The sequence below is a fragment of the Stenella coeruleoalba genome, assembly GCF_951394435.1.
Source record: "Stenella coeruleoalba genome assembly, chromosome: 1".
NCBI classification, from domain to species: Eukaryota; Metazoa; Chordata; class Mammalia; order Artiodactyla; family Delphinidae; genus Stenella; species Stenella coeruleoalba.
Genome location: NC_137169.1, coordinates 1,778,779 through 1,791,917, shown reverse-complemented (window position 1 = coordinate 1,791,917; position 13,139 = coordinate 1,778,779). Strand labels below are relative to the sequence as shown.

At 61.5% G+C, this 13,139-nt stretch overlaps 1 protein-coding gene across 3 annotated transcripts in view; it reads right to left on the bottom strand.

Moving 5' to 3' along the window:
* Positions 1–13,139, bottom strand: part of PRDM16 (PR/SET domain 16) — a 318,585-nt gene that overhangs the window by 200,754 nt on the left and 104,692 nt on the right. For all 3 annotated transcript variants that reach the window (XM_079946332.1, XM_079946334.1, XM_079946333.1), the window contains exon 2: positions 12,321–12,670. In XM_079946332.1, the coding sequence (XP_079802458.1) occupies positions 12,321–12,670 (350 nt within the window). The remainder of the gene's footprint in view (positions 1–12,320; positions 12,671–13,139) is intronic.

The window sequence follows — 13,139 nt, the reverse complement described above, 5'->3', positions numbered from 1 at the left end:
GTTCTAGGGGGCAGCCGGAAAGCCCTCCCGACCTCCGACCTCCACCCGGGAGGCATAGGGCGCTGGCGGGGCGCGGGGGTGGCTTAGCACAGCCGAGCCCCAGAGGGCAGTGGGCCCCTCGCTGCAGGGAGCCCTGCCTGGTGGATGTGTGACTTCCGTGGACCTGGACAGGCACAGCTAAAGTAAGGAAGCCAGAGGTGCTGGGGTCAGTGCTCTGGGCTCAACCCCAGGGTGCAGAGGTGGGGAATCCTCCGGACCCAGCGCACTAGCTCGAATGGATTGGGAAGTCACACTCAGTAAAGGCGGAGGCACGAGCGGGTAGGAGGTGCTGACCCAGAGCAGGACGTGCCCCATCCTAGTGGGTCCAGCTGGAGACTCAGCCTCCCCTGTCCCAGCACGGAGGACCCACCCGAGGGAGCGGCCGTGAGAACCGTGCAGCTCTGCTGGGGAGCGGAAGCCCAGGGTCCCCAGGCCTCCCTGGGCCTGACCGGCCAGCTGATGGGGTGAGCCCATCTTCAATGTATTCTAGGTTCCAAGAAGGATTAAATAAGGAGGTCAATCCAAGACAGACCTTCAAAAGTTGGGGAATTCTGGTGTTGTCTTCGGGCTGTCAATGGGCCCCGGGTTCCCGCAGGAGCCTCTCCGGTTGGGGCCTGGTGTGGACCGTACGTCTGTCTGGGTGAAGCAAGTGTGGGAGAAGGCAGGGAGTCCGGGCTGCCAGGGTGTCACCGAGAAACTAGTGACTCTACCAACCTCAGTCCTGCGAGGCCCTTTGAGGGCTTGCTGCTCCAAGGGGCCGTCCCGCATCCTCAGGGCTGACTCAGAAGCCCCAGTGAAGACCAGAGTCCAGACCTCACCAGGGACTGGTCCCTGAGGGCTACCGGACTGACGGGGGAGCAGCAGAGGCGCTGGGAGCTTAGCTGGCCCAGCGGCCCTTGGACAGGCCAGGCCCAGGCTGGGCTGCCCTCCCGAATGCCCAGGTCAATTCCTCGTGGGCTGGAGATTCCACCTCTCAGCCCCGGTGCCGCGTGTCCTCCATCCCTGGACGAGCTTTCAAGTCAGTGCCACGAGAGCCTCCCCCACGGCGATGCAGGCTTTATGGACAAGGCAAATACGTTCCCCTCAGCATGGCAGCCCCTATGATACAATCAGTAGAGTCTGAAGGCTTTTATCAAAATGCAGAACAGACCCCTTTTCCGTCTCCCTCCTCGAAGGAAGGCAACGAGGTTCACGTTCTCTGAGCTGCCTCCCCAGCGTCCTTGTGGCCCATCCCTGTCGTCGCTGTCGTCGTCATCCTCCCCCTCCTCCTCCTCCTCTATCCCCCCCGGCCTCTCAGCCATCCCTCGCTCTCTGCCCGTCCACCTGTGAGCTGCCACCCCAGAGCTCAGCGGCCTCCCCGGGGGCTCTGGGGCCACAGGCCATTTCATCACCGTTATTTTTACTTAAGTCCAGCGTGCCTCATATTTTGTCCACGAGGTTTTACTTTGGCCCTGAAGGAGGCCAGGGCAGGGGGCTTGACCACCTTGCCTGGACCCCGCCACCTGCAGGCCACACCCTCTCTGACGAGCCCCATCCTTCCCCACGGCAACGCACAGTTCCCATCCCCGCGGACCCTGAGGTGCGCCATTGAGAACGAACCAGCCGGGCGTCCTAATACCCGTCCACCCCCACTTGGCAGTGCCCTCCCGGGCCTCCACTGAGTACCGGCTGAAAGGAAGGCTGATAAATTAGTCTAGAGGGAAACACGGCGGCTTCTACTTGTAAAAGGTCATTGCGACTTTGTTCTGGGTGAGGGTTTATCTCAGCTGCCGCGGGGACAGACAATGCCTTGGGCCTAAAAGGCAGAAATCTTAGCTCTGCTCCTGAAATGACTGTGCTGATAAGCCGGAATGGACTTTAGAAAGATCTAAATGGGAAAGGAGTGGATGTAGGTATTGTTCAACATGATTGAACAGGGATGACACAATGGGATGTGCAATTAAACTGGGCATTAGCCCAGAAGGCAGGAACGCAGACTGAAAGCCAGACAAAGGTGCTCCCGTGGCCCGCTCAGGGCTGGTGATCCTGGCCCTGCCCTGGCCAGCCGGGCAAGGGGCACAGCCGGGATAGCAGGACAGCAGGACGGGAGCCCCGCACGCCCTGGGCGCTGCTGCGGAGGCTGGTGCCTCTCTTCAAGTCAACTCCCTGGAAACACGGTGGCGCGTGTCACAGGTGGACAGGCACACAGGTGAGCAGGGACCGGCACGCTGACTCCTGTGACGATGCCAGGGCATGCTGTCTTAGCATCTTCCCACGCGGAGGAGCAGACGCGACCACCAACACCAACGCGCATCCTGTCGGCTGACTTAAAACGTCCCCTTTAGGACATTTTCTTCACTGTGCTCTAAGCAATATGAGGGCCGGGCGGGACGCCGCCCCAGGACACTGGCTCCGGGGGGTCCCGCGGGGCCTGCTGCCGTGCGCCCAGACTGACCTCTCACCCGGAGAGGCCCTCCTGGCCTGACCTGGCCTCGGTCAGAGCAAACCCAGCTGCACCTCAGTGCCCAGCAGGGCCCCAGAGAGTGGAGGGAGCCCTACGCCAGCCCCGAGCAGAGCAGGAGAGGGTGGCCTGCTGGGGGACCCTCCGACAGCTGCTGTCCCTGGACGCGTGGTGAGCGGCTGCATCACCCTGGTTTCTGCTGAGGCCGAGGTGGCCTGTGACACGCTGAGAGCATTCCTAACCTGGGGATGACCAGCCCACAAAAATTCCCAACTCGAGAGAACCTTTGATAAGCGGGTCTGGCTGGGAGGTCCACGCCCTTGTCCCGTGACCCAGGGAGACCTTTTATGGCCTGCGAGGCCTGGGATGTTCAACTGACCCAGCAGGGAGGGAGGCCCAGGGAGGGGTGGACGATGGGCCAGCCAAGGCCGTGCCGGGGGGGGGGGGTCCCCGGGGAGCCTCCTGGCCAGTAGCTGCCGGCTCTCAGGAGGGGCCACCCTCCCGGCCTGTCCTGCTCTCTGCGAGGCCACTGCTGGGAAAGTACTTGAAATAATCTTTCCGTGTATATAAGCGACACTGCAGATGCCTCAGTCTTAGCAGGTGGGTCCCACCACTTGCTTCCTGCCTGGGGAAGGCGGGCTCAGCCCAGAGAGGGCCGGCCAGAGGTAGGCCAAACCTGAGAGCTACCCCCGCTCGGCCGGAGGTATGGGTGCAGACAGAGGAGGCTGAGGGGTACGTCTGAGCCACTCCACACCTTCCTGGTCCCCGTTTCCCTGGAGGAGCTGGGGCCTGGGCCATCACCCACTGGACAGGGTGGTGGGGGTGGAACGCCCACGAGGGCTGGGGGCTGCTCTAACTGCTGGCGGCTGGCGCACGGGGCCAGTGCGGCTGGCCCAGTCTCCGTTCTCAGCATGTGTTGGCTGCAGGAACTACAGGGGTAAGCGGCAAGGCAGAAGGGTGCCGCCTGGGGCTTCCCTGTCTGGTCCCTCGCCCCTGTGCTAACTTACCATGTGACCCTGTGGGACCCCCTTCCCTTTCTAGGGCTCGGGGTTCCCACCTGCACAGCGAGGGGGAGAAATGGTGATGCCCCAAGTAATCTCCAGGCGTGACACAGACGATCGGTGCCCGGGAAGCACCCCCTGCCCCCCCTTGACCATCAGGCCATGCCCTTGGGGGGGTGTCGGGTCCCTGGGCAGTCTCCAGCAGGCTCCCCCCCGGAGGACAGCAGTGCCAGTGGCCAGCTGTCGGGGTGCAGGTGGGATCGCTCCGGGGCCCCTTCTCGGCCTCACCTGCCGCCCAGAGCTCCACCAGGAGGACAGTGGGGCCGCCGGGCTGCGCCTGGCTCCGGGCTTAGGGGCAGCGGCGGAGCAGGGGCAGGGGGCAGGAGCCCCCTGGGGCGGGGGCAGGAGCAGGAGCCCCCTGGTGCGGGGGCAGGAGCAGAGAAATCCACGGTAAGCCCCTTTCTTGGGGCTTCCACCCGGGAATGGAGACCTCCCAGTGGCCCCTCTTCCACTGCTAAATAGAATGCAGATTCCTGGGGACCCCCGTCAGGAATTCTAACCCACTAGGTAAGGGTGGGGCCCCGAATCTGCATTTTGAAGGTGACTGGGGGATCCTCAGCACGACCGTTTGAGACCCGCAGCTCCGTGGGACCCACGCCTGAGGTGAGCAGGTGGCAAAGATGTCCTTTTAGATTCCTGGACTTTGCGCCTTGCAGGCTGATGGCCTGGGGCGGGGACCCCATGGTTCCTGCCTGAACACGTCTCCCCCTGCCAGCCAGGCCCCAGGCGCCCTGGGACCAGATCAGGATCCTGGCTCCAGAGAGGCTGATGGCTCTCTCCGGGGTCCGGAGAATTCCACAGCGGGGCACCCGAGGGGTGGACACTAATGCCCGCCAGGCCCTGCTACGGTCCATCGGGCTGGGACTTGGGATCTACTTACAGACAGAATGAGGACCACGGAGTAGAAAGCGCCTCGCGTGCCCAGCGTGTGCACACAGCAGGGGCCTAATGAACGCCAGGCCTTCCCCTCTCGCCCACGCTTTGGGCCACAGAGCAGCTGTCCAGTCAGCCTGCCCCAGCCTCGCCAGTCCCGCCCAGCACAGGGACCCAGGTGCCCTTGCCATCGTCCCTGAACGTGTGATCCCCATTTCCCTTAAAGAAAAAGGAGGCGGGAGGGCAGGAAGAGGTGACAGAGCACCCCATGCTTGCCGGCTTTCTGGGAGCCAGTGGGATAGGCTGAGCCCAGGTCCCCTGGGGAGGCTGAGCGGCCACCCGGAGGAGAAGCCATCTTGCCCTCCTTCCACCTTCCCACTTGCTCCCTTCTGACAACCCCAAGGCTATTTCCACGTCTCTGGTTCACAAGCAGCCTGCTCCAGGGTAAGGGCGGGCTTGTTGTCACTGGTGTGAGTGTGTGTGTGTTCCTGTGAGTGTGTGTGTGTGACACAGATGGTAACATACCATTTAAGAAGTTGGTATTCATGGACGTCTCTCGAATATGAAAAGAAAATATTTATTTCCTTTTTCGCTTGTGAATCAGAATGCTCTATTTAAAGAAAGTACCCTCTGCTGGACTGTGTCTGAGTTATTACCCCTTAAGGAAATAAAGAAGAACTACCAGGGAGGTATTCTTAGTCATTCTCTCTCCTTTTTCCGAAAATTCCTTATATACCCGTGCCTCGGAGCTGGGCCTAAGATAGTGCAGGATTTCATGGCATTCTTGGGCTAAAAACGTCTGGACCTGATGTCATGGTGCTTGGGAGAGATGGCAGAGGGTCTGCGCTGGGAGCGGTTCCCGAGGAAACGCGAGGGCACGGGTTTCTGTGTCCCCAGCCCCGCTGCACAAGCGGGGCCGCCTCCCACTCGGCCCTGTTCCCACAGGACAGCCCCTCTCGTCGGATCCGGATTCCTGTTTGACAGCCTGGGAAGAGGTCCCCAAACCTGTTATCATCCAGGTGTTTCCACGGTGTGTGAACATTCACTGGGCGGCAGCTTAGACTTTGGACGCTTCCTGAATACACGTTACGCCCCCTAAACACATTCAGAAAATCATTCCAGGGGGACAAAAAGGCCCTGCCATGCTTCTAGGTCTGAAATAAAATTCCAGACCACGCAGAAGGAGGGTCAGCGTCAGGGGTGGAGTAGCCGGCTGGGCAGAGGAGGGCGAAGTAAAGGGAGACTCCGGGCTCCCGTGTCCCTGCGGGGCGGGATGCTGCCGGGATGGTCCCAGTGTGTAACCTGGTGCCACGGAGAGAAAGGACAGAAAAGACTGGGGACTGAGAATACCAAGCCCTGTGAGTAAGGCTGTCAGACCAACAAGAGGCCCAGCCTTTACAGTGGAGACCGGTCCTGGCCCCCTTCCCCAACAGGCTTTCCCGCACGGCTGGAATTCCAAGAGTAAACACAGCAAGATGGTCTAAGACCCAAAAACAAAGAAGCAGAGAAGCATCGCCTCGGCATGGCCCGAGAGCACTTGCCCCGCGGGCTTCAGGGTGGAGAATGCACGGAAGAGGCTGAAGTGTGATCCTTGCACCAGGATGAACGTGGACGAGAGAGGGTAGGAAGTGTGCTCGTGTGTGTGCAGCACGGAGCACGGCCACCTGTACTTGGGCCGCAGGGGTGGCTCTGGGACAAGCCGTTCCCCGCAGTAGCATCGCCTGCGGAGTATCTGGATGCCCCCAGCGACCCGACCCAAATCGTCCCCCTTGCCTCCCGGGGCCCCTGGTGCAGATGCTGGAGGTCCGGAAGGATCCCCCACTTCTCCTTCTTTCCAGACTGGCTATTCTCACCCCCACGGCACATTCTAACTTCCTAGAAGTTTTCACAAACCCAGTGCTCAGGGAGGTTTCTTGGGACTTTTGGTTCAAAACCAGGACAGTCCTGGGCAAAACAGACACGGCTAGTCCCTCATCTGGCCAAAGCCTGGCGTCTCTCGGGTGAGGTCTGGGCACCTGCTTTTCTGATGTTCCAGGCGATTCCGTGTGAGGCTCTCGGATGGAGACCTCTGCTCTCAGGTCTCAGACGCCCGGGAAACGTCTGAAGGGCAGTCCTGACCTTCAAGTACCAGCTGTCACATTTTGCTCTGCAAACTTAGCAGACGCTGTCTAGAGCCAGGGTTGTCCCTCCTCCCAGGCTGTGTGACCCTCCTCTCGGGGTCACCTGGAGCAGTGGGGGGCTGCTGAGCCCAGCTTTCCTCTCTCACCGTCCTGGGGCCACAGGTCCATCCACGGGTGGGCTGGGGCTGAAAGAGCCGGGGATTCTGTGGCTGTCGGCAGTTCAGGGCCACAGAGGAGGTGCCCGCCGGCTGGACACCAGCTCTGCTTCCACAGGGCTGCTGGCGAATGACATGCCTGCGGGTGCAGACCAGCCGCCACCGTTGCTGTTCCTCCTGGAGGTTGAGCACCTCCTTCCTGAGCCTTGGGGAATGGCCAGGCCTGGCCATAGGGGCGCTGGCTGCCTCAGCTCTTTTGAGGCCGGACAGGCGCCCACAGCGCCAGGAGGTCAGTGCAGGGGGCAGGGCGCTGGGAAGCTCAGGCTTCCGGGGCTACCAGGTGCATCCAGTATCTTTCAGGTGACAAGTCCAGCACGTGTCTGTCTCCCGGTGGACGGGATTTCTCGTTTGGTCCTTATGCGGCAGGGACTAGAGAGAATCGAAGCCCATTCCCAAGAGCCTCGGGAACCCTGTCCCAGGGGTAGGTGGGTGCTTGGTTATAACAGGAGTCACTGCTGCCTGAGCCCAGGCCTTGATGGCCTTGGGGGCAGGGAGCCCCCGGGGTGTTGGTGAATCGTGCTCACATTCAGGGGTGTGGTAAGTTCAGCAGGAAAGAGGACAGGGTCCTTGAGGCCAGAGCGTGAGGGTGTAAATGCAGGAGAAGAAAGAAGTGGAGGCCCGTTCCCCACGGAGACCTGGGGCCAGCGCTGAGGTGCCCACGTGACTCCCGGCCAGGCTGGGGCAGGTGCCAGGGCGCAGAGGCCAGCCCCGCCCAGGAGCTCCTGCCCCTCCCCGTGTCGCACTGAATTTGGTCTCAGCCAGTCTTACATTAGCAGCAACGTCTCATAATCTGAGCGTGCGCGGCTGGGTAGCAGCTTTTGCCTGGAACATCCCCTGCCCTAGCATCTCGGGATGTGCTGGCAGCCCGTGGTCCTCGGGGGTGGCCGGTGGGTCCTGGCCCTCGCCAGAGCCATGCAGGGGGAGCCCTGGACCCCAGAGGAGCTGGCTTGGGGGCCGTGTGATGGTAGCACCCAAGAGACAGGGCAGCCTGAGGCCTTGGGGCAACTCCCCCTGTGACCCTGGAGCTTCCCACAGGCCCTGGCCCAGACACGGCCATTTGTTGATTGAGCAAATGAACACGTATATTAATATTCAGGAACCATAGCCAACGGGATGAGGTAATCCACTCAAGTCAGTTCTTCAGATAATTGAAGCCCCATCAATTCGCGTTAACGTTTTCCACCAGCTCCTTAAACAGAGGCAGACGCATTATTTTTCGACAGATGATGCTTGAGTGCCAGCTACAGGCTGGGCAAAGCTCTGGGCACCGGAGAGCCTGCCTTTCTGGGGGAGACAAGCGCTGCACCAGGAAACAAACAGAACCGGGTGCTTGCGGTGTGCAAAGCACTCCTGCCACCTCCCCGTGGAGACCAGCACAGCTGCAGGGCCCCGCCTCGGGGGCAGGTGGCGCCTCTGAGGAGAGGGCGCCACAGCCCAGCTCCCTCTGGGCTGTCGCTCGCAGCCACCTCTTAATTAGCAAAATAAACAGCACGATGATAAATGTCATGATTTACTCAACAAATGATCAAAATCATTGTTTTTCAGACCCCAGGGCAATAAAATGCAATCACTGGGTGATTTATTCTGGGCAGGCTGTGTCTGGGGGGAGGGGTCCGGGAGTTCGAGCATCCTCCCGGGCACGAGGACAGACGACCTTCCTTTGAGATGGAGCCCACGGGGGCCGTTTCCACACACCCCACGCTCCCATCTGCGTCCAAGGATGCGGCTGCCAGGTCCGGGGAGCTCGCAGAGCCCATCTGTGCTTTCTTCCAAAATGACAGGGAGTCACTTCCTGGTGTCCCCCAAAGCACCCGGTGGGAGTGGGGGAAGGTTTAGAGTCATTGAATGTTCCTGACGCCCACATGGGGAGGAAGGGCAGATGAACAGAGGGGGGAGGGTGCCAGCCGCGGGGCGCACACGCACCTCCCCATTTTGCTCAAGTAAAATTCCTACATGAAACAAGGCTGCTCCTGCCACCTTGACCCTGAAAATGCCAGGTCACTCATGCTGCCCCAGCAGGGACAGAGGCATCGCGTCACCGGAAACCGTGTGCACCACAAAAAGAGAAAAGGAGATGGGACCCTTGGATTTTAGTTCAATGGAATGGTCCGCGATAGGAATTCTGTTCTCTGGGTAGAAAGAAAATTGTTTCCATGGTGTACCAAAAGGAGGGTAGGAATAATCGGTTTGACCTTGATTTTGAGCCCGTCCCCCGAGGGACACCCACCCTGTGCCTGCAAGGGGCTGTCTCTGGACCCCCCTCTCCTGCTGGACCCCAACACCAGACCTCACAGGAGCAAGCACACTCCGAGCCCGGCCAGGCCACAAAACGCTCCCACCACCGTCCGCCCCTCAGGGATCCAGATCCTCCCAGGCGCTTCCTCAGAGCTCCTTTGCCACCTTCGCTACAACGTCATTACCTGTTCTTTCTTCTCCGGGAACTAAACGTCATGTAAATTGTAGTAAAACCAAATCAACCTGATTTACGAAGCTTCATTACCAGCATGAGACTCAACATCGACACACACACAACTCGGGACCGGACTGCAGGCCTTTGGGTATTGTCCCTGGGACCTGCCTCTGGTGGTCCTGCGTCTGCCCTGGCCTCCTTGGCTGTGACACTTAGGCCCTGACGTGTTGCTAGCGATTGTCTTGGTCGCCAGGCCTGCTCTGGGCTGAGCTGGCCGCAGGCCCGGGGACAGTGTCCCAGCAGGGGCATGTGAGGGCGTGGCCAGCGGCCTCACCTCGGGACTCCGGGGCTCGCTGGAGACCCTTCTGCGGTCCGGAGCCACAGAAGGATCCAGGCTCTGGAGGCTGGGCTTTCCGCCCCTAATCTCGAGCCCTGTTTGCAGCAGAGCAAAGGCGAGGACCACGCCTGCCCTTGAAGGGGCAGCAGCCGCCGCTCCTCTGGCCCAGACGCTGTCACACTCGAGCAGGGCACAGAAACAAAGTGACACATCGGTCGCCTGTTTCAGGATGCGAGTGAGGCTCTTTGAGTTCCACCCCAGAGACCCACGGTGCTAGAAAGAAACCACCTCGACCTTATGATTTATTTCAAGCAAAAGCGGGTTCGCCCTGATTTTCGGGGTGCCTACTTCGTCCTCCCCCTCCTTCCAGCCCGATTCTGCCCTTGGGGCTCGGCCACGATGACGGTGACACAGACAGCTGCTCACGACCGCATTGGACGGGACGGGACAGGAGGCCGCGAAGCCCAGAGCAGGTGGTCAGGGCCCGGACTCGCCGAGGAAACAAAGTCAGATCCCGCCGGCGCGTCTGGAACTCTACATGAGGACGTGGACCCGGCCGGCTCCGGGGGGAGGTGGCGGTCAGGTCACGGCCCCGGAATCAAGGCCCTGTCGGGGGAGGTGCCGTGGAGGGGAGCGTTCCCGCACGTACACGGAGGACAAGTGATATCGCAAAGTCAACAGGCACCACCGGGCAGATAAGAGCCACGGCCCGTACCAGGCCCGGCACCCAGGGCGGCGGCGATACGGGCTGTTTCTTTAAAAATAGAGCAAACAGTGGCCTGCATCAGAGCAGACAAGAGCCAGGTTGCCTCAAGGTCACCCATCGCCTACCCGTAGGGTCCGTTTACCCTGCAGCATCTGAAGGCGCCTCCTAATTCAATAGTCCAGGCCTTTCCGAGCACGCGACACAACACCCGTAAATTCCTTCCGAACAGCCAGGCGGGAAGGACGGGACAGGCCGTCTGCAAAAAGCCACTGAACAGCCCAAACCACTTACCTGGCACGTTGTCTGAAGATGCTCTCCTCGGCCCAGCGAGGGCCACCCTGTGGGTCTCCGAAGAGCACACGACCTGCCTCCAGGAGGGCCACACCTCCCAACCCCTCACCTCCCACCTCACCTTGCTCCCACCTGGCCGGCCGCTTCTGCAGGTGACCCGACCTCGAGAGGCACACACGGCGTCGGGCGCCTGGGGACAGCAGGGCACGGTCCAGCCGGCCAAGCGGCGGCCTCCCCCACTCTGGACCGTTGTGAATTCTGGCTGGCCTGCTCTACCGTCCATCTGGTCAACCCACTACCCCTCTAAACCTTCCAAGTCTACAGAGCTCAGGCTGTCAGCTGGCACCCGGCAGGGGGCTTCTGTGTCCCCTGATGTCTACACTCCATGTGCTACCACAAGCCACACTCCACCAGCTTGCTGGAGAGCGGGGGCGTCCTGCGTTCGGGGCACCCCCGCGTCCTTGTGAAGGGCATGGCGGTCTCAGGTCTGCGGCCACTGCCACCAGCACGTGCACCGACTCAGGCAGCCTCTTTGACCTTTACGGAGGGTTTCCAAAGCTGACGGGCCCGGGGGAGATGCTCAAGGGCTGCAGGGGGTCCAGGAGCTTCCCAGGGGTTAGGAAGAGGCCGTGCACATCTCTAGGGAGCAGCGGAGGCTCCAAGGCAGCCTTCCAAGCTGTAAAGACCCATGAGAGGGGAAAGACAGATCCAGATTCGCCCCTTGCTGTACACAGAACGCCGAGACGCACAGCTTGGGAACTTCTCCAAAGCCATGGAGCAGCTGCGGGGAGTCGGCTCCCCTGACCCCCGCTGCCCTGGTCCACCGTAGGGGACACGGCTGCCAGCCACACAAGGCCCTCTTCCCTCCTTGGACAGCGCGCCCCTTCCTAGAACTGACCTCCGTCCAAGCACTTTTGGAAGTTGTGAAACACCCAGAAGGAATCTGCGTTGGCATTTGCATTTTCCGTCCAGGCAGGGTCCCTGCCAAGAATACCACCGAGCATTGGCCCTGTGGAGCCAGCAGAAAGGCTAGGACCAGAGGGGAGAGCGCTCCTGTGGGGCCCACGGGCCTTCTGAGACCACCCTGAAAGCCCCCCCACTGGGGCCCAGCGACGCTCGTGGCCCGAGCAGGATACCTCCAGAGGGAGGGCCGCCTTTGGGGGTGTCAGTGGCCGCCCCCCACCTAACCGGCCTCCCTCTCCTGACCACACATGGGCTCCAGGACCCTCGAGCCAGGCCCAGGTCGCCAGGGAAATGTTAACCACAAGGTGCGCCTCTCTGTCCCCGCTCGTGTGAGAAGCGCGGGCTGCTCTCAGGGAGCCCGCTGACCGGGCAGCCCGGCAGGAGGCCCTTGGCATGGACGTGCCTGGGGCATCTGCGGCAGCGCGGCCACCAGGCACGTTTTACAAGCTGCCCCTGGCTGCTCCTGCCAGGAGGTGGGCCCCCATCTGAGGGGCTTTCCCGGGAGCAGAGACTCCTGCTCTGGGAGAGGCCATCCATCTCTGAGGTTCTGCCGAGATTGCAGCCTTAGCACCTAAGATCCAGACGGGAAGCTCGGGGGGTTTAAGACATGAGCTCATTAAAGACACATTTCCGGGAAGAGAGCGGGCACAGTGGACGGGGGCTGCCAGGCAGCTACGAGGCCCTCTGGTGTTTTCGGAGTCGCGTCATGCAAGCCGCAGGATAAAATAAGCCTGGGAAATGTGACATTCGAACGCTCTCTCCTACCCAGCCTCCTGCCCCCGGCGGCTCAGCTCACCCGGCTTTATAAACAGATGGAGCGCGAGATAAATGGCCGCGATCAGTCACCCTGCACGACAGAGCTCACCTCCCAGCCGAAGTCCACCTCCTTCAGCGCGGCCCGGGGCGCCACCATGTACGGGCCAAACCGCTCCCCGACCTCCATCTTCTTCTTGGCCCAGATCCCCAGGCCGGCCCCGGGGATAGAGGACTCGCGGAGCTCGAAGTCCGGTGGGATGGGGATGTCCTCAGGAATGTAGACGGGGGCCTCGTAGGGCGAGCCTTCCTTGGGCGTGAAGTCCTCGCTGGTGGGGAAAGGGGACGGCGGCCCCATGGGGATGGGGGACATGATGCTGTCCTCGGTCTCGTCCTCAGCACTCTCGCCAGCCAGCAGGTCGGGGTCCGGCCCGTACATGTTATTTACAATGTCGCCGTCACCTGGAGGAGACAAGGCAGCGTCAGGCTCTGCAGCTCGGCTTCCCAGGGCTCAGGGCTTGGGGACCACCTGGGACATGGGACAAACAGAGCCAAGGGCGCCAGAGGCCCAGGGGTCACCCGGCCACCACCCCTGCCTGGGAGGCACGGCCTCTGCTAGGGGCTCCCAGGGGACTGTTCCAGCAGCGTCTTGGGAAGCAACGCAGACCCCTGGGGGGCTCCCCGAGGCCCCGGTGGCAGCCCGAGGACACGCTGGCCCGTTCTGCGTTAGGACAGGAGGGAAGGAGGTGCCCACACTCCACGGGTCGGGGGCGGTGGGGGAAGCCGACACACCAGACACCCAGCCCGGGGCTGATGGGGAGGCATTCCTTCTGGGACCGCTTTGTGTCCGCAGCGTTGGGAATTAGGGAATGGGGGCAAGCCCCACGTTCTTGGGAGGACTCAGAATTGGGGTTACTGTGAAATTTACCCC